This window comes from Tamandua tetradactyla, chromosome 1 (genome assembly GCF_023851605.1).
Source record: "Tamandua tetradactyla isolate mTamTet1 chromosome 1, mTamTet1.pri, whole genome shotgun sequence".
Lineage (NCBI taxonomy): Eukaryota > Metazoa > Chordata > Mammalia > Pilosa > Myrmecophagidae > Tamandua > Tamandua tetradactyla.
The window spans coordinates 66455213-66474252 of record NC_135327.1 but is presented as its reverse complement, the minus strand read 5'-3'; the positions used below and the strand labels follow the sequence as shown (position 1 = coordinate 66474252).

General features: G+C 44.7%; 1 protein-coding gene, 2 long non-coding RNA genes and 1 other non-coding gene across 4 annotated transcripts in view; 3 read left to right on the top strand and 1 right to left on the bottom strand.

The window, feature by feature from the left end:
- The window catches only part of CCM2 (CCM2 scaffold protein), a 140508-nt gene extending 136860 nt beyond the window's left edge, over positions 1 to 3648 (bottom strand). Inside the window, exon 1 of the mRNA XM_077118545.1 lies at positions 3529 to 3648. Coding sequence (XP_076974660.1) covers positions 3529 to 3555 — 27 coding nt within the window. The 5' untranslated portion in view covers positions 3556 to 3648. The remainder of the gene's footprint in view (positions 1 to 3528) is intronic.
- Positions 3649 to 11610: 7962 nt separating this feature from the next.
- Positions 11611 to 16747, top strand: LOC143648450 (uncharacterized). The gene is made up of 4 exons (XR_013158555.1): positions 11611 to 11737; positions 13052 to 13128; positions 15718 to 15871; positions 16626 to 16747. It is a non-coding gene; the product is annotated as an uncharacterized LOC143648450 (long non-coding RNA).
- Positions 14298 to 14432, top strand: LOC143653713 (small nucleolar RNA SNORA9). The gene has a single exon (XR_013161494.1). It is a non-coding gene; the product is annotated as a small nucleolar RNA SNORA9 (small nucleolar RNA).
- Positions 14598 to 15709, top strand: LOC143648454 (uncharacterized). The gene is made up of 3 exons (XR_013158557.1): positions 14598 to 14614; positions 14817 to 14851; positions 15259 to 15709. It is a non-coding gene; the product is annotated as an uncharacterized LOC143648454 (long non-coding RNA).
- Positions 16748 to 19040: the final 2293 nt, after the last annotated feature.

Here is a 19040-nt window from a genome sequence, read left to right as displayed (position 1 = left end):
AACACAAAAGTTGAAAGAATAGTACAGTGAAGACCCATGACCAAAGCACTTAGTCTCATTGCTTATCAACACTCTGCCATTCTTCTTTCACCAGTCTTCCCTTACCTTTTCTTCTTCTGGTTTAAGTAAATCACAGAAATCATAAATACCTCAGTAGGTATTTATCAGATATGGGCTTAAGAAACGTACTACAAGTATTACACCAAACAAAAGTAATAGTAATTATCATTTAATATGCAGTCCTACATTTTCCAGGGCATCTCATTACCTTTTTCAATTGAAAAATGCAAAAAAAAAAAAAATTAAATCAATTTTAAAATATTTAGTAGAAATCATGGCTACTGGAGTTGGTGTTAGCCAGATGTGCAAGCAATGATTAAGTGCTAATAGCACCTTCCCATGTGTGGTTCAGACAATGAGCCTCGTCTGATTTAAGTGTAAAAACACTTAACCCAACTAAAATGTACACCTACGTCTTACAAAAAGGAATTACATCTTGATAGAATAGTGTCAAGATGCATGAAGTGTGGGTCTGTTATGTAAATAGGGAGCCATATTTTCCAAACCCCAAATCAGGACTTATGTCTAAAAAGTGCAAGTAGCTATGCTATGGGAGCACAGGTGCAGAGAGCAGGCACCTAACTTCTCATGTGCACACTCCTGACCCCTCACCTGGAGCAGCTGGTGGACTTCTCTGCCAATGCACACAACTCTCTAGACTTACCTACTAATTATCCATCTCCCCACCAGCTCTTCTAGCTTCCTAATTCATTTCCACATCCCCATCACCCAGCACAGTTAATAGGGCATAACTGGGGTGCAACCAATGTTTATGGTATAAATACAGACTAAGGACAAGTATTGTCACCTTATCACAAGGGCCAGGGTAGTATGAGAAGGGACAGGGCTGTCATAGCACATTTTACATGAAACCCATTCTGGTCTGCGAGCCCTCAGACAACTCACATCATCTCTAGAACTGAAAGAGAGATAAGAGTCCCATCCGAGAAAAGTGGGCCATATTACAGCAAGCCTGAGTATTGCCTGAATTTCCTGTAGAAATTCAATCAAGCCATGTTTTTAAAGGTTTAAATCTGCATTTATTAAAGGAGCCAACTTAGAAATTAAATGTAAATGTCCAAATTGCACTTGGTAAAATGGTAAATCATTACTTCTGCTGGTTAAGTTTGAATTTGTAATGATTTAAGCACCAAATTTTGTGAGTTGGAGGTGACTACACATTCAAGGGGGGTCCAGAGAAGGAAGTCTGCTAGCTTGGGGGTGGCAGAACACAATACAAAAAGTATATTAAGTCCTGGCCTGGATACGAACCCATGCCGAAGCTCCCTATCTGGCTTGCCCATGCAAAATTAAGCTAAGGCAAGTAGCCAGAACATACAGAAAAAAAAAAAAAAAAAAAACCTGGCTCAGGCAACTCTATGTAACAATTGATTATCTATTCTAATGGAGAAAACATAATTATTCACTAACCTTGTCTATGCCTAAATTTCTCCATTGCTGCCAACTAGAAAATTCCTGATAGCTTTATTGGTTTTTTACTTCTATTCCAAAAGCTCTGGAATCTCTTCTTGCTTCCCTGTCTCTCTCAATATTGATGAACGTTTTAATTTTTCTATAAAAACAGTTAGAATGCTCCAGAAGAAATCCAGTCAATTCCATCCTTCCCATTTCTCCCTGTGCAAGTGGTTACCTTGCTGGACTCACAGAGAGAGGCGACTGAGCCAGGCTCCTGATGAGAGAAGAGTGTTCAGGAAGTAGGCTATAATCTGTCTGTGCAGTGCTGCCTCCACCTACCCTACTGGCCACTAGTGTCCTACAGAATGGCTAGTTCAGTGACAGCCAAGCACCACCCTAGCAACCCAGCACCTTCCACAAGCAGGCCTAACTATCTGCTAAGGAAAGGCCTGGGGTTAGCCTGGACCCTTCCATAAAACAGCCTTTTACACCATCAAGCATCCTCCTAGAGTCTGGTGCTTACAGGCTGAGTCATTTTCTCCGGCTTTTGTCCAGACTTAAAACATCCTTAGCAGTAATCAGAATTGATACTGCACCTGAATTAGACATATGTTTTCATGACCTAACAAAATGAGAAAAGAAAGTGGAAAGAAAAAGCATCACATGACCAGCAGACCATCCCCTAGCTACACCCGACTTCAGATGTAACTTTTTCAAAATGGGCCAGCTCCTGAAACAAGGGCATGACTAGTTAGTTGAAGGACAGTCTGCACTTTATAAAGCTGAGTAGTAAAATCAGGGTTAGGACCTACAGGTCTAAACTCCTGCATGAAAGTGCACACAGATGCAGTTATCAAAAAGAAAAGGAGAGACAAATCACTCAAGCACTTTAGGAAGCATTTATTTAGAAAAAGATACACTTTATTAAAACTGACAATAGTAACTCTTATTACCCATCTCCCCCACACACACTCGTTTAAAATGTTGCATTTCTTTTTCAATTACTCTAGGCCTGTAATTAAAGCCACATTTTTTAAACTACATAAACTAAAGAATCTGTTGACCTATGTCCTAAATTCAACTGCCAAAATGTAACGTCACTGAAATCATTCGGCTGGTGATACGTGCAAGGCTCAACAAGTGAGCGGTCTATACAGGAAAGCACACCTTTTGCTTTGTATCCAAAAAATGAAGTTAAGTAAACGGTACGTGTCTCTAAATCAACCTTATACCCAATTAGCTCTAAAAAACTAACCTCTGAAAACTTTCTGGCCCCTAGCTCGGCCCCATGTGCACCACCACCCCAGACGACCACTTCCTCTGCGGCCCCGTGTCACCCAGCGGGAGGATCTAACGGGCCTGGAGGTGCAATGCAAGGCCATTTGAAGAGGTTTGGGTCAGAGAGTCATTTACCATGTTACAAGAAATCGCTTTTTAACCAAATCTCGGCACTTGAAAGAAGGGGAGCGGGGGCCCGGAAGGAGAGGAAAGGCGTCGCTCCTTCCTGCAAGGAGCTCAGCCCAGGACCAGACCACCTCAATGCCCTCCAGCGGGCTAGCATCCTACTCCCCGATCGCTCTGGGTTCCCGTTTCCCCTAGTCTTCCCCAGCAGACTCGTACACTCCTACCTCCCTTGGCCCCTGACCGAGCAGATTTATCCCATCTTGGAAGCCCCGCAGCACTTCTCCCGCCCGTCCCACCTCAAACCACTATCAAGTCCCCTTGGGAGCCTTTCTACCCTACCGACCGCCTAGCAATTGGTACTAAAGCACGCAGCGAGCTCTCCAGTTTCCCTCGCGCCGCGCCCCAGAATTTCTTGACCCGCGTTCGGTGACCCCAGACCCCTGGCTGCCCCCCGGCCACAGACTCCGTCCTAAGAGACCCCTCGCAACCTCCAGCCCCACGCACCTCAATCTCGGAGCTCCCCGCCAGCTCCCAGAGCCTTCCTCCCGGCCTCCGACTCCGCCGACCCCTGCCCGGCTCCCCACTCCCACCTGGGGCCCCAGGGCCCTTCCGCGCAGCCCTGGCCCCTCAGGACCTGCGGCCCCTTACCTTCTTCCCCTTCTTGCCCTCCTCCATGACGCCCACGTGCGGCCCCGTGCCGCGGCCCACCCCGCGCCCCGTGCCACCAGGGTTGCTACATGCTCGCCCCGGGCCCCGCGGCCACCGCCGCGCTCATGGCCGCCGCCCCGCCCCTCGGCCCGCCCCACCCGGCCGGCCCGGCCCCCGACGCCGCAACCTTACCCCCGCCAGCAATGGCACAGTCCGCGCCCATACCCCCGTACTTCCGGGCCCGAATGGAAGCGGCCGCCCCGCCCCTGCCCGTGCGCGCGAGTCTGAGACCTGGGAGCGCGCCCGCTCCTGCCTTCAGACCGCCCCCTCGCTCTTGCGCACGCGGGAGCGCGCGCGGCGGACAGTGTGGTACTCTATTCCAGCTTTTCTGTTCGGCCGCCATCTTTAGGACAGCCGATTTCCCAGCCTGCCCCGCGATCAGAAAGGCCAAGCTCAGTCCCCGCGGTGAGCGTAGCCGCGCAAGAGGCGGAGGGCGGGGCCAGAAGGTGTAGATGGGCGGGGCTGGTGGCAGGGAAGGGGCGGGACTGGTGGGAGAAGGGGCAGGGAAGAGGCGGGGCTGAATTTGCAGCGGTAACAGCGGGTGCCAGTTCCTTTCTTTTTCCTCAATTATCTTGCTTTCATGGTGAATCCTGTTGTGGACGATGAAGATGTAAATAGTACAAATATAAGAATGTTTGTCGATGAACTAGGACACATGTGTGTCACTATTACAAGGTGTTCATAATAAGGCGGTATATGCGAAAAATTACAGCTAATTAGTAATATTTTAATGTTGCTTCATCAGTTGTAACAATTGCCACAAGGCTAAGTGTCAATAATGGGTGGGGAGATAAGTGATTTTCCTTTTTAGAGCGATGAAAATGTTATAGAATTGATTATGGTGATGAAAGCATAAGTATGCAGTTATACTGAGAGCCTCTGTACACACTGGATGGATTGTATGGTTGTATGAATAAAACTGCTTTTAAAAAATTATCCCTCCTTTGTTCACTCGGTCACAGCCCTTTTCTAAGACTTCTGAACTAATGCCATCCTTCCTAAAGAAACACATCAGAAAAGTATAAATGCAATAGCCAGGATCTCGAGATCAGGCCCTAATAGAATAAAATCATAGATCCTTAAGAGTCAGTTATCCACAATAATTACATGGAATCATGAATAGAGCGTGTGATATTGTTGGTTTATACAGGGTACTGTGATGCTGCGATATATCCCAGAGAAATTTGGGCAGTGAATAAAGAAATATTTGCAAAGTCCCCTTGGGGGACTGGGGAGAAATGAGGAAATATTAAGCTTCCCCATCTAGGGAACTCTTGATATTTTAGCAAGCAGTGGGGACAACCAATTCAATAGGCTGAACCCTCAATCTTGAAGCTCACCCTTATGAAGCTTATTCCTGTAAAGGAGAAGCTAAACCTACCAATAATTATGCCTGAGAGTCACCCCCAGAGAACATCTTTTGTTGCTCAGATGTGGTCTCCTTCTGTAAGTCAACTTGACAGGTGAACTCAGTGTCCTCCCCCCTATGTGGGGCATGATTCCCAGGGGTGTAAATCTCCCTGACAATACGGAATTGGACTCCCAGAATGAGCTGGGACCTGGCATGATGAGATTGAGAAAGCCTTCTTGACCAAAAGTGGGAAGAGAGAAATGAGACAAAATAAAGTCTCAGAGGCTGAGAGATTTCAGAGTGTAGAGGTTATCTAGAGGTTATTTTTATGCATTATATAAATATCCCTTTTTGAGTTTATGATATATTGGCTAGAGGGAAGTACCTGAAACTGTTGAATATTCCAGCAGCCTTGATTCTTGAAGAAGACTATAACTATATTGCTTTTACAGTGTGACTATGTAATTATGAAAACCTTGTGTCTGATACATCTTATATCTAGGGTATGGACAGATGAGGGGGGGAGGATAAAAAAATAAATAATAGGGGGAGATAAAGGGTAAAGATTGGGTAGATTGAAATACTGTGGGTCAATGAGAGGGAGGTGTATGGGGTGTATGAGTTCTTTTTCTTTCTCTTTTTGGAGTGGTGAAAATGTTCTAAAAATGATCATGGTGAAGAATACACAACTGTGTGATGATATTGTGAACCACTGATTGTATAACATGGTTGTACTTTATGTGTGTGGATATTTCTCAATAAAAATATTTTTTTAAAAAGAAGTCAGTAATTGTACAATTGCCAGATGTACAATTACAGGTGTGGGACAGAGACTCAGGTGATTTGCCCAAAAATACATTGCAATTTGGTGTCCCCAGGAGGCCCAGTATTTTGCCACTAAGCAAACTCTTCTAGTTTGCTAGCTGCCGGAATGCAACACACCAGAGACGGATTGGCTTTTAATAAAAGGGGATTTGTTTTGTTAGTTCTTCAGAGGAAAAGCAGCTAACTTTCAACTGAGGTTCTTTCTTACATGGGAAGGCACAGGATGGTCTCTGCTGGCCTTCTCTCCAGGCCTCTGAGTTCCAACAACTTTCCTTGGGGTGATTTTTTTCTGCATCTCCAAAGGCCTGGGCTGAGCTGCAAGCGCTGAGATGAGGTATGCTGAGCTGCTTGGGCAGTGCTATGTTGAACTCTCTCATTTAAGCACCAGTCAATTAAATCAAACATCATTCACTACAGTTGTCACACCTCTTCGCTGACTGCATATGTAATAAGCAACAGATGAGGTTCATGTATCTTTGGTTCATGTCCACAGCAACAGAATAATGTACCTTCACCTGGCCAAGTTGACAACTGAACCTAACTACCACACTAACCTACCCATAAGAAACTTTTGGCCCAATTATAATGTAAACAAATACCAAAGGAAGATAGTGTTTGTCTCAATTGGTTTTTAAAAAACTAATGGGTACCATGCCAATTGTAAGCTTATTATCTCTCAGCTCTATATTCACGTTTGTTTTCCTGGTCTGCCAAAGTTGACCTGGGCTTTCAGCAATTCTTCTTCACCAGGTGGCATGATGTTAAGCATTTTCAGTAGGACCTGGAGACACATTGTGGGAGGAAGGGGCTGCTACCTTGTTCCCCTGTGCTTTCTTGGCAGGCTTCCGCAGAGTGGGAAGATTCTCCAGCACCCAACTCCCGCAGAGCACATGGCTTCCCCAAGGCCCAGCTCCTGCAGTGCATGAGGCTTCCCCAGGGCCCAACTGGTTACAGCGAGGGAAATTTTCCCAGCACATAACTCCTGCAGCACTCTGCTGCCACCCCCGATCCCCCATTCCCACAACCCCTTGGGCAGTTTTATTTTGGAGTGCCTCTGGCAAGACACTTCCCAAGGAACAGTTTCTCTGGCAGCCTGCCAGGGCACAGACTTCTGGCAAACCCTGGAGGGTTGATTTCCAGCAAGTTCTGCCAATACAGTACCACAGAAACCTTCACCATTCAGTGAGCTGTGGCCATGCCCTCTCAACAAGGTCTGAATCTCAGTCCTGGGGCTGAGGGGTGGATTCTTCCTTGGGTGTTTTAATCTCAGTTCTCAAGGTAGTAGTGGCTCCTTATATCTACTATTCTTGTACATTTTTAGAATTATCTTTACTCTTTACTAGCCTATCTCTTGTTATTGTAGCCCCTTGTTATACTTAATAATTTCCTCTATTAAGCATTTCCTGTTCAAATTACTGCGTGGTTTCTGTCTCCCAACCTGTCTGATACAGATACCCAAAGAAATAGCGGACCTCTACAAAGCTAAAAATATGGCCCTGTCCCTTCAGCAGATGAAGAAGAGGTGCAGGAAATGAGCTTTCGATCTACCTTCTGAAATAATTCAGCTAGCCACACCCACAGACATAACTGCAGTGTTATTTGGTTGTCATTATTCTCTGACCATTCACTGAGTAAAGGCCTGATAGTTAAGGTCTTCCACAATCTTCCATTCATGTGCCTTTCTCTAACTAACACTCCGTAATGCAGTAAATAAACTACTAAACATTTCTGCCGCGATCCAGCCGCAGCAGAGGGAGCGGGCCTGAAGGTGTGGAGGGTCGTCAGCGCGAGAAGAACACCAAGAGACAGCTCAGAGTGCTCTGAGAAGAGTCGCTTAAATTTATTTTTGTTTAACTGATTTTATACCCTTATTCTTGGCAAAAAAACAGGTATCACAGGATCATGGTTGCGTTATGGCTACAGGTTCAGGGAAGCAAAGCGAAAGTACACGTTCTGATTTTCTTAGGAACATTTACATAAGATTTCGATAGCAGCAAGATATTGGCTTAAGCCGCAGACATTGTGTTTGCAGTTTTTCTGAGTTTAGACTTTCTGTTCCTATTATTTTACAGGTGAGGCTATATGTCAAGACCTATTTTAATCTGGTTTATGATTAAAAGGTTACATTGTCTACTTAGATTTTTATTGTTTCATTAGCATGGACCAGCGCCGTGGGGGGGGAGATTGGGTGGTGATAGGTATCAGTTTTTCTTATTCTTTTATTCCCTCTTGAAGTTTTTGGACAGGTTCCCTGAACCAGGGGCAGCATGTTAAACTCCATCTTAACTGTGATTTCACTAACTGTTGTAAAAGATCTCGTTTTGTTTTAGGCCCCAAAAGACACCAAGGGGGGCTTGCTCTTCTAAGTTTTTCTATAAATGATAAAGAGTTAAATCTAACGTGCCTACCATTGACATTTACAATTCTATGGCCATCTTCATTGTAAACTCCTGTGTATGGTAATGGAGGGTCAGGGAATCTTTTCCCATTGACATTAGCTCCTTTAGGGGGTTCCCACCATCTAGCTCCAATTTTATATTTCACATTAGGTGGTCCTTGCGCGGTGGGAAGTAAATTTCTAGGATGGCTCAATGCAGGGTTTTTAAATTGTAATTATTTACTCTTTATAGGGTACTTTTCTGTGACTTGTTCTAAAAGCACTTCTGCCTGCTGCATCTGCAGCATGACTTGCTTAATGGGGGTATCCCAACCTAATTTTCCCAAACAGTCATTAACAAAGTTTTGCAATTTGTACAATTTGTATCATTTTTTCCAGTTCTTAATACAAAATTTTTGCTTTCTGATTCGTTTTGATATAATGCTTGGAGCACAACCAGCAACAAGAAACACACAATTAGTGTCGTTAATCCCAGTATTTTTCTATTACACCATTTTATGCCTCGTCCTTTTTTGGGGCGTTGAAGGCCTTGCCACCGCCCTTCCTTCCAGGGAACCATGTCAAACCGGGGAGGAAAAAGAGGACGCGGCACCTTTCCTTAAACTGACTTTGGATTTACTTTCTTCAGGCTGCCCCTACCAATTAGAAAGCCTTTGCTTCATTTCTGCTCACATCAGTGTTTTAGTTTGCTAAAGCTGCCAGAATGCAATACACCAGAGATGGGTTGGTTTTTAATAAAGGGGGATTTATTTAGTTAAAAACTTACAGTTTTTAATAGGAAAGGTAGCTTTCATCTGAGGGTCTCTCTTACACAGGAAGGCACAGGGCGATCTCTGCTGGCCTTCTCTCCCAGCTTCTAGTTCCCACAGCTTTCTCCGGGGTGATTCCTTTCTACACCTCCAAAGGCTGGGCTGAGCTGAGAGTGCTGAGACAAGGTATACTGAGCAGCTTGGGCTGTGTTGTGTTGCGCACTCTCATTTAAGCATTCAGACACTTAAATTAAACATCACTCATTGCAGGAGGCACTCCCCTTAGCCAACTGCAGATGTAATCAGTGATAGATGAATTTCACAGGCCAATTGTTCATGTCCACAGCAGCAGAACTAGGCACCTTCACTTGGACAAGCTGACACCTGAACCTGATGATAACACACACCAATGAATCCAGTTGCAATGTTAACAGAAAAGGTATTTCTTCACAGACCACAAAACCCCCGTAAAGTGGACTAACAATTCCCTTCTTTTAAGTGATTGCTGCTTTGCTTTGTGGCTCCCGCCTGTTGGGAAAAAAAATCGCTGCGATAATCAGTTACTAAACTGCCCTTAGATCGCAAAAGCAACAATCCAGAGCTAATCCTCGCTACACCTAGCCCCTCCTTAGAATTTATTCAATCCAAGCCCCAGTGGAAACAACCTTGCAAGGCCTACTCTGATGTCTCCTTAGTGGTCACTATTTATTCTTCCTGAGTCAAAATGCTAATTTTATTTTCAGGCATACATCTGGATAAACTTGGAAGAATAATGGAGTTACTCTTTTGAGATGTGGTTTTGGAGAAAAGTCTTTAATGTAGTCTGATAAATAGTTAAAATACTATTGACAAGCCTGTTCTGGTGCTGCCTCCCATAGCTTCCAAGATAACCGTAGATGAATTTTATGATTTTAAACATTTTGGCATCCTTTGTTATTACTTGGATAAGAGTTTCTAGGAGGCATTCACCTCTCTAGTGAAAATTTTTTGGGGATATCGTTTTAGAAAATAAAGAAAAATGCACTTCTCTTTCAGTCTCTTAGGACAGTCCATCTTTGTGGGACACACACCACGTTGCCAGATTTCGGCTTCCAGGCTCCTGGCAGCAAGAAAGAATTGAAGAGCACAACCCAAAGAGTAAGAAGTCAGAAAACCCAAGGTTACACTTGTGAGAGAAGATGGGGACAATCTGGCAAAGACAGAAGTGAGAAAGGCGAGAGGCACTGGCAATGTGAGGACATTTGCTTTTATAGACTAGCTTTACTTACTTCCTCTCTACCTTCCTTGTTTGGGGTTCTTTCTCCTACCCTCCCTTCTCTCCTACTTCCCAGCAGTAGGAAGTGCATGGATGACGCACTCAGGAGGGGGTCGTTTAGCTACAGACTAGTTGATTGCCCAGTGTTTCCCATAAGTAGGCCGTCCCCCCCACAGGGTGTCTAGGCAGGACCTGGCCCTCCTGGCCTTGATTAACCTCCTTGCTCAAGGGCTTCTTCACAATTTTTTTTTCTCTCTCCCTGTTCTAGACTCACACACATACACACACACACACACACACACACACACACACACACACAAATTATGGCCCGCCATAACTATTTGCCTTCCTGGTTCTCTTTCATTATCCCACGGGCAAGGCCACAGAGTGGAAAAAGCAGTGAACTTTGGGCCAAACGAACCAACCACCTTCAAGCTCCGACTATTCTGTGAGCTCTTGAGAAAACCATTTAACCTCTTTTAGTGAATGTTAGTCTTCATATTAGTAATCTGGAAGTAATATTCCTTCTCCATTCTACCTCATGGGTTCTGAAATTTAATGAAATAATGGGCTTTGTAAACTGTAAAGAACTTGAACATATTTATAAGATGCTAAACATAAAATACGAATTGCAAACATTGCTGTTTGTCTTTACTTATAGAATCAAGCTCAAGCCTTCTTAGCCTGATGTTTGAGGCCCCTGAATATGTAGTATTCAGCAACATTATGGGACAACCCCACCCCCACCCCGTCCAGAACTCTACAATCCTGTAATATTTATCTCAAACATGCCACGCCCTTTCCAGTCTCAGGGCCTTCCAATGTGCTTTTCTTCAGCATGGCTTTTTTCCAAGTCTTTGTGCCCTGCAATCCCCCGTTCATTTAGAGGTCCTGCTTCCCGTATTTCCTCTGGTTCTTTTCTTCTCCATCACAGCCCTGGGTTTCCTTTGCAATCTGTGCCTATCGGTATAAGCAAGGTTAACAGAATACCGGGCTTAAGCAAGCACCTCCAAAGCGAGGCTGCCTGAGCTCAAGTCCTGGTTCCATTCCTCAATTAAGATGAGTGGCCTTTGGCAAATTCCTTCACTTCAGTTCTCATACCATTAAATAGGAATGATAAAAGTGCTTCCAACCGTGGCAGAGAGAACTAAAGAGATTCCAGCATGACGCCTGGGCACGTTGTGTTTCGGCTGTCCTTACTATACTTCTCACGGATCCTCACGTCGGCTCTGAGCCGGTCCCCTGTACAGACAAACGGTGGGCAAACACATAGGTACTCGGTGAGCGAACAAATCGGTTCAAAGACCAGGACAGCTGCTCTCCAAAGCTGACAACTTCCAGCCTCAGCCGCCCACGTCTGACGTCATCCCCCATGACGCAGGCGCATTGCGGGGGATGGAAGGCACTCAGGGTCACGTGAGTAGGGCGCCATTTCCGGGGGCGGGGTGTGGTGGCGGAAACGAGATTCTACAGCTAACCTGATTTCTTGTTGCTGCGGCTGCTTCCCGGGCGTTTCGGGGATCTGATGCAATCGTGGTCCGTGGGCAACTCCGTCTCGTCCAGGAGGCCGGGTAAGAGTTGTGGAGCCTGGGATTCGGTGGCGGATAACCGCTGGGCTTGCCATGCCTGAGGCCTCTTGCAGTCTGTGAGCTCTCCTCTTGGGATCGAGAGGGTGGCGGGGCTGGAGGCCGGTCCACGCGGTTTCCAAAGCCTGGGCCCAGCGGATCTTTGCTAGCTGTGTCGATGAACCTGTCTGCTGAGTCCTGGGCAGGATGAGGGGCGATGGCCTGCCTCCACGGAGCCCCTTTTCATTCGGGTCTCCTTACCATGCTTGAATGGGAGCTAAGTTCAGTCGGAGACGGTTCAGTGAAACGGGACCAGGACGAAGAGAGGCTCGGAACCAAAGCCCGCAGGGGAACTACTGCCGTGGGCTGTGGTTTCTTGTAAATCATTAGTAATTTGATTTTCATTTAGCACGTACAGAAAGAAATTTAGAGGTGAAAGAAACTTTCCCTGTCCTACAGTCTTAAATGGTCAAATTGGGATTAGAGGTTAAATTTACTCTACCTGCTAGCCCATTCCTTTCCTACCTCTACCGTTGTGCTGCAGTTTAGGAACGATTTTCCTTGGAGGAGGCTCGGAGGAGGTGGAATTACTAATGCAGTGTGTCTGAAGGTTTCATCCCAAAGAGAGTTCAGGTTTATTAAGTATGATCTTGAGGGATAGCACAAGGAGGAATTGGGTAGAAGAGTTAGGGAGACATGGGGAGAAGATGTACTTAGAGAAGTGCGGTCGAAATTAGAATGGGCATAGCCCAAATACTTCTCAAGACTGAGAGAATGATCAAAGGTGGTCGTGGAGTTATACAGAGAAGGTTGGGTTTAACAAATGAGTTATGAGTGCTGAATCGTTATACTGATATTTCTTTTAGCCTCCAGTACCTTAGAGCAGTTAGAAATAAAAACCTAAAATTGTGGATTGTAATCCATACCAAACTCTGAAATCTGTTTACAACTAATTGTTGTGATGCACTTTGAAATTTATTGCTTTTATGTACATATGCTATTTAAAATGGAGGAGTATAACAGAGAAAGTAGAATTTAACAAATGAGTATGACTGCTGAATCATGTTGATAGTTCTCTTGGTCTCCAGTGTCTTGGAGTGACTAGAAGAACATGAAAAATCATGGAACTGTAAACCATATCAAATTTTAAAATCTGTTCGACTACTTGTTAAAATGTGCTTGGGAATATATTACTTTTTTATGTATATATTTCACAGTTAAAAAAAAAAAGTAAAGAAAGGGAGGTTTTGACATTATATGGGGGGCTTGGAGTAGATTAAGAGACTCAGACTTGACCTGACAGCATTTGTCCTTTTCTAGGTGAAGGTCATCATGTGGGCGATCACTAGAAGTGGGAAGGAATCCTGGACTCCACAACAGTTCTGCAAGATGCTTTGGTGAGTAATTCTAGGAAACTCTAGATCTGACCTCCCAGAATCTGGACCTGCTCTTCCTCTCAACCATTATTTCATGGGGAAAACTCTTAATTGAATCTACGATATGTCTTGGTCCTCGTCTGAAGTATTTTTTTTTTTATCTATAGGAAACATAGACAAAGATGGAAGGCAAAGGCTATTCTTGTATAGTTATGTGATGTGGATATTTCTGTGGTAGAATTCTTGCCCGCAATTTGAGAGATTTGGGTTCAGTAGCCATCCCATGCGCTTCCCAAACACAAAACAAACAAAAGTTCAATAAATGGTACTGCAGTAACAGGATAGTCACATGAAAAAAAGAATGAAATGTGATCCTCACTATACAGCATACCAAAAAAAAAAAAAAAGTTGAGGAGGCTCCTTGAAACCTATAATCTCCAGAGGGTTTCTAAGTCAGGTAAAGCCTGAAACCCAGACAGGCCAGCCTTTCCAAGACCATCAACTAATTATATCCCCTATCCCTTAATGTTGACACTCCTTCTCATCATGGAAAAGTTAGAATGGGCATTCCCCCAAAGATCCCTAGAGATTTGGAGAAGGATCAAGGGAGAAGGAGGAGTTATAACAGAGAAAATAGGACTTAACAAATGAGCATGGCTGGCAAATCACAGTATTGGTATTTCTTTTAGTCTCCAGTGTTTGGGAGCAGCTAAAAGGAAAAATCTGAAATAGTGAATTGGGAACCCATAATAAACTGAAATCTGTTCTGTATCTACTTGTTAAAATGTACTTTGAAAATTAATACTTTTTTCTTTTTTCTGTATATGTGTTGTTTCACAATTAAAAATGTTTTTTAAAAAAAGTTGTCTCTACACACTAGAACTCTTGTAATGGAATGAGAAAATGGAGTCAAGCTAGATAATGTCTGATCTATGGAACAGGAGCGACCTCTTCCAAGACTGCTTCTCTTAACCCCCTTTATCTATAAAGGATCTTTCCCTGTGAGCTTCACTGATCTGGAGCCCGTCCCTTCCTATTTTGTTTGAGTTATCCGTGGTCTCTTAGAATAAAGAAAGCCCAAACATGCCTAGTTCAGTTCCAGATCTTTTTTACCCTTGGCCTCATGGACAGGCTGGTGCTCAGCAGCATGCTGTGTTATGCCCTGGGTATCAGGGACTTAAATTAATGGGTTGCAAGCCTCCAGCGTGCTTGGGTCTGGGGTGACCCTGTGCATTCCTACAGTGCTTGCAAGAACATCTTCGAAATGGTTTGAGGCCTTGCTCTGCTCCACCTACGGAGCAAGGTTATAGAAATTTCACACAGTTCCTGCCCCTTCTGGACTTTTGTGTGCTGGGCATTGTTTCTGCACTGTCTGATGTAGCCTCTTTCCACATGTAGCTTGATTAAAGCTAAATACAATTTAAAATTCAATTTTTCATTCACATCAACCAAATTTCAGGTACTCGGTAGCCACACAAAGTTCTTTTGGATGGTGCTGGCATAAAAGGTAAGAGGGGTCATTTCAAAGTTTATTATGTCCTTAAGAGCCCTGCAGAGCTGAAAAAGAAGCTTAGAAGGGTGATAAATCTGGGAATTGAACCAGCAGCAAGGCATAATAAGAGAACAGCAATATCAAACTCAGGTTGCTGAGGGTCTGACTCTACAGGATATTTGATTCAAGAGACAAAAGCTGAGGTTTTTTACTGCAGAGAGATGACTGCGTAAGGAACTAAGGGAGAGTAAGGTCAGTGTGAGCTGATTTCAAAGGAAGACTTCATGGAAGAGAAGGGTGCAAGTGTCTGCTGAACACGTGTTATGTGCCAACCTGTTAATGCTTGGCCTAGTTAAATACTAAGGCAGAGAGTTATAGATCCAATACAGATGAGGAACCCAAGTCAAAACTGCATGCCCAGGTTTGCCTGGCTGGAAACAAGATCAGGGATTTGACCCACATCTTCCTAAAGCCTGTGCTCCCTGTACCATGATGCCAGGTCGGGAGGGCTGAGTAGATCCAGAGAAGGGTAGGAATTTTGGGTCATGTGAGCTTGGAGGTACTAGATGGCAGCTCTCCCTGTGTTCCTCTGGGATGGGGTGGTCAGCTTTGAATTTGAAGGTTGCAGTTTCCAGCTGACATGGCTCTCTTCACTACAGGTGCAGTTGCTGAACCTTGGGCTCTGGTGCGGCTCCTGTTTGGAAACAATTCTCTGAGTCCGTACCCTATGAGTCTCTTGTTTCTATGTGTTGTAATAGTGAAGCATTGGAATATAAGAGAAAGTGTCTCCCAGAACAGAGGGCAGGCATGCTTGCTGTCCACCATAAAAGATGTTTGTTTCCTATGCTTAGTATCTTGCCTTGCCTGTCATGGCTCACTGTGTGCAGGTGCCTTCTCATTCCCTTTGCGTTGCCTTATGAAAATTGGGATTTGGGGAGCTGGTACGAAAATGCTGATACTCTGGCTACTGCTATTGGAGTGAATAATAAACTATTTTGTCTCGGCAAGGGCATTTGGGGTTTTCTATCAGGATCTGTGAAGCCGGCAGACTACTTCTTTGTTCTAAGCAAAGTATCTCAGCCCCTTCACAGTTCCTTACAGTTAACTCTCCCAACCAGGCTATGATGTCTCCCCATCGTGGCACATAACTCACTGATGTCTACCACTCTTCTGGTGTTTGAGCAACAAATTTCCATAATGCCAGAACTGGAAGATACTTGAAAGGTTGCCCCTTCAGTGGCTGTCGTGCTATTCCATGAAATCCATGCAATGGTATGTATGCAGGAAGATTCTACCCCATTTGTTTGTTTTATATATTAATTTTCCATGTGAATCACATGGCCAAAAGAAAACATTGACTTATTCTGACCTTCCCGTATTACACCTGTCTGACGATTGAGTCCCAGAAAGGTTAATGGTGCTTAAGCTTCATAAAACTCTTGTGGCAAATGATTGTCATATCTTTTATTGGGGGGAAGGGGCTGTTTCTTGGGAAATTGGAACTGTAAAACCTGTGAGACCAATATTTGATCATCTTGGTTTGGGGGGATTATACTTTTCCCAGGAATCCCAGTGTGATGTGATAGCCTGAGAAGGGTGAGTTCTGCCATTAGGTACCCTTGAGGCTCACAAGATGGCTGAAGGGAAGTTAGTTCAGAGTCAGGAAACGGGTTCCAGTTATTGTATTACTCAATAGCGATGGGCATTTATAAGTGTCCTTAATTTCCACTTAATCTTCACAGCAGGCCTTTTCTGAGGTGTACATCTCCTCTTTACAGATGAGGAAGTGGGTTCTGAGAAGCCCTGGCCTGTTGTCATTTACACGCCTAGTGAGTGGTTGGGCCAGAATATGAACCCAGGCCTTTTACCTTAATTGTCTAAGCAGATTTGAAGGCTCCTACTCCTCTAAGAGTCCTGGGAATTTCGGGTTCTTAGAGTAAAGCTGGTGAACAGAGTCCACCTGAAGCTTGGGGGGTGGGGGGAGTAGTTCCGGGCCTCATATGTGTCTGATGCTCTCTGACCCCAGGTTTTTCCACGTTTACTGCTTTGGGAGCGAGGAACCATGCTGAGGATCGGGACTCATGGCCCCTCTGACATCTCCTGGATGAGAAATAAGGGATATTTAATAAATGTGATTTTAAAGTTGTGGTCCAGTCCAGCGACTCCTTCTTTATTCTTTGTTTATAAGTCTCTTCCCCTTCTTGAAGGCGTTCTCAGTAATGTTCCAGGGGCCCTGGGTATTTTACCCTTGTCTTGCTCATGCCTTTATAAATAACCATTTGCAGCTTCTCAGTCATTCCATCTGCATGTACCACCTGTTTCAACTAATACAACCAGGTAGTGATGGGCATTTACCCCAGAGCCAAGGTTGACTGTCTGAATTTTGTAGGGGCCTTAGGGGTTCCAAAGGAGCTTTATCATAAGCTCTACCTGGAAACCCCGAAACAGGTTCTGATAGGGTAGTAGGCCTCTTATGGCACATTGTCCTCTACCCCAGTGTGGGGCAATTTGGGACTGACCCATATTGTGGCCTGATACTTAGGTATGTATCCAAACAAGTTTGTATTAATACAGTTGGTATATGTGATGAGCTCAGAAATTTTCTATTTCATTTCAGAAATAATTATCACAGTCTACCAATAGGTTACAATACAATTTTAGCCCATTTAGCTCAATGACAGTGTGACATCTTGAGGGAATAACAGCAGACGAGGCCATAGCCTGACTAGGCTGGCAGAGATTCAGTGAGCTACTTTTAGATTCATAGGGTTTACTAATTATACATAATGGGAAAGTAGCCAAAGTTTCCCAGTCTCCAGGTCCTTGTCCCAGACACCAGAAATAGTAATACCTAAGTGATAGGGGCTGGAGGCCTGTGACACAAAATGCCATAGCTGAGCAGTTTTCTAGCCTGGCTGTCCCCTGGAGGGCATAGTGCATAAGGTATGGTTTCCTGGGACTCAAGGTTGACTGCAGTGGTCAGCAGCTGTGATCTAGAGGAGGCCACCGTCAGCCAAGCAATGTGGCTGATGGCTGTATAATGAAGCAAGGCAGTGGGATAAGAGGCCACAGAAGGGAACTGGGTAGAGGGGGGCATCTCAGAACCAACTGAGGTTAGATACCAAGAGTATCATGGTGAGAAGGCTTGTACAGCCCCCCGTGGGCTTGAACAAGTGGCTCTCCCAGCTGTACTTCCATCTAGTGCTGCCTTCCCCTACTTTCATCTGTTTGTTAACCACGTTCACTTCCCTTCACCTGTCAGCCCTACTAGAGGCACACCCTCGGGAAACTGCAATAGGACCACCACTTACCCTGCCTTCCAAGGACAGGCCTGAGACAGGAACTGTCCACCTGTTCCCTGGGATGTGAGCAGGGCCTGAGGAAATCAGTCCAGATCGAGAAAGGAAAAGTAGCATCCCTTGGTGTGATGCTGTAATTCTGGTATTTGGAGTAAAAGACTCAGGTTTGAATCCAGTGCTCACTCTCCAAGTTACCCTGGGCAAACTAATTCATCTGTGGGCCTCAGTTTCAATATTTGTAAAAGGAGATTAACTCCTACATGAAGTGAGAAACAAGCAGGCATGGCAAGTCCTGTGAGCTGTTGGGGTAGAGGAAATGTAATCATTGCGATTATGCTCAAGATCACCAACCAGTACCTAAAGCAAAAGATGTCAAACTCCCACCCATGGGCCAAATCCTGAGCTAAGGGTAGTTGTGACATTTTTAAGTGGTTGAGAAAAATCAGAAGAATGCTTTGTGACGCATCAAATTCAAATTTCAGTGTTCATAAAGTTTTATTAGAATACAGCCACGCCTGTTCTTTTAAAGCACTAACCCCTTTGTGGGTTGACCTTTGAGATTGGAGAAATGAAACATGCAAAAGGGTGGTGAGATGAGACTGAGTTAGGGAGAGAATTCCCCAGGTTCTTTTCGTCGTTGTTGGTCAGGGAAGCCTTCAAAATCACCCCAGAGGCCAGGGATGAGGAGGGGGGTCCTTCTTCTCAATTAGAAAAGACAAAACTTGACCTAAATTTGCGCAAGAGAAGCCCCAGGTCTGGCCCAGGGCCAGGTCCGAGGATCCTTCCTGCCATGGGGTGCAACGTGGTTTTAGCAAGTGCTTGAGTCAGCACATTTAAATTTTTTTAGTTAGGCCCTCTTTTAAGGAATTTGGAGGTGGGGGGGAATAGTCTTAACTTGCCTATCAGACAGTTATTTCAAAGGTAAATGAAAAAATGAGTTGATTTAAAGATAATTACTAAACCAGTGGTTGTGACAAAAATCTTAAGTACAGAAATGACTCAAGTTTGGGGAATACTAGCATCTGCCCTCTGGCCTCCCAGCTCAAAGAGGGAGAGGAGAGAGCCTCCCAGTCTGCCCTGAGACCTGCACTGCGTGGCCCGGAAAACTCTATTTGGAGATAAGCCTGAGCCTGAAAGTCACT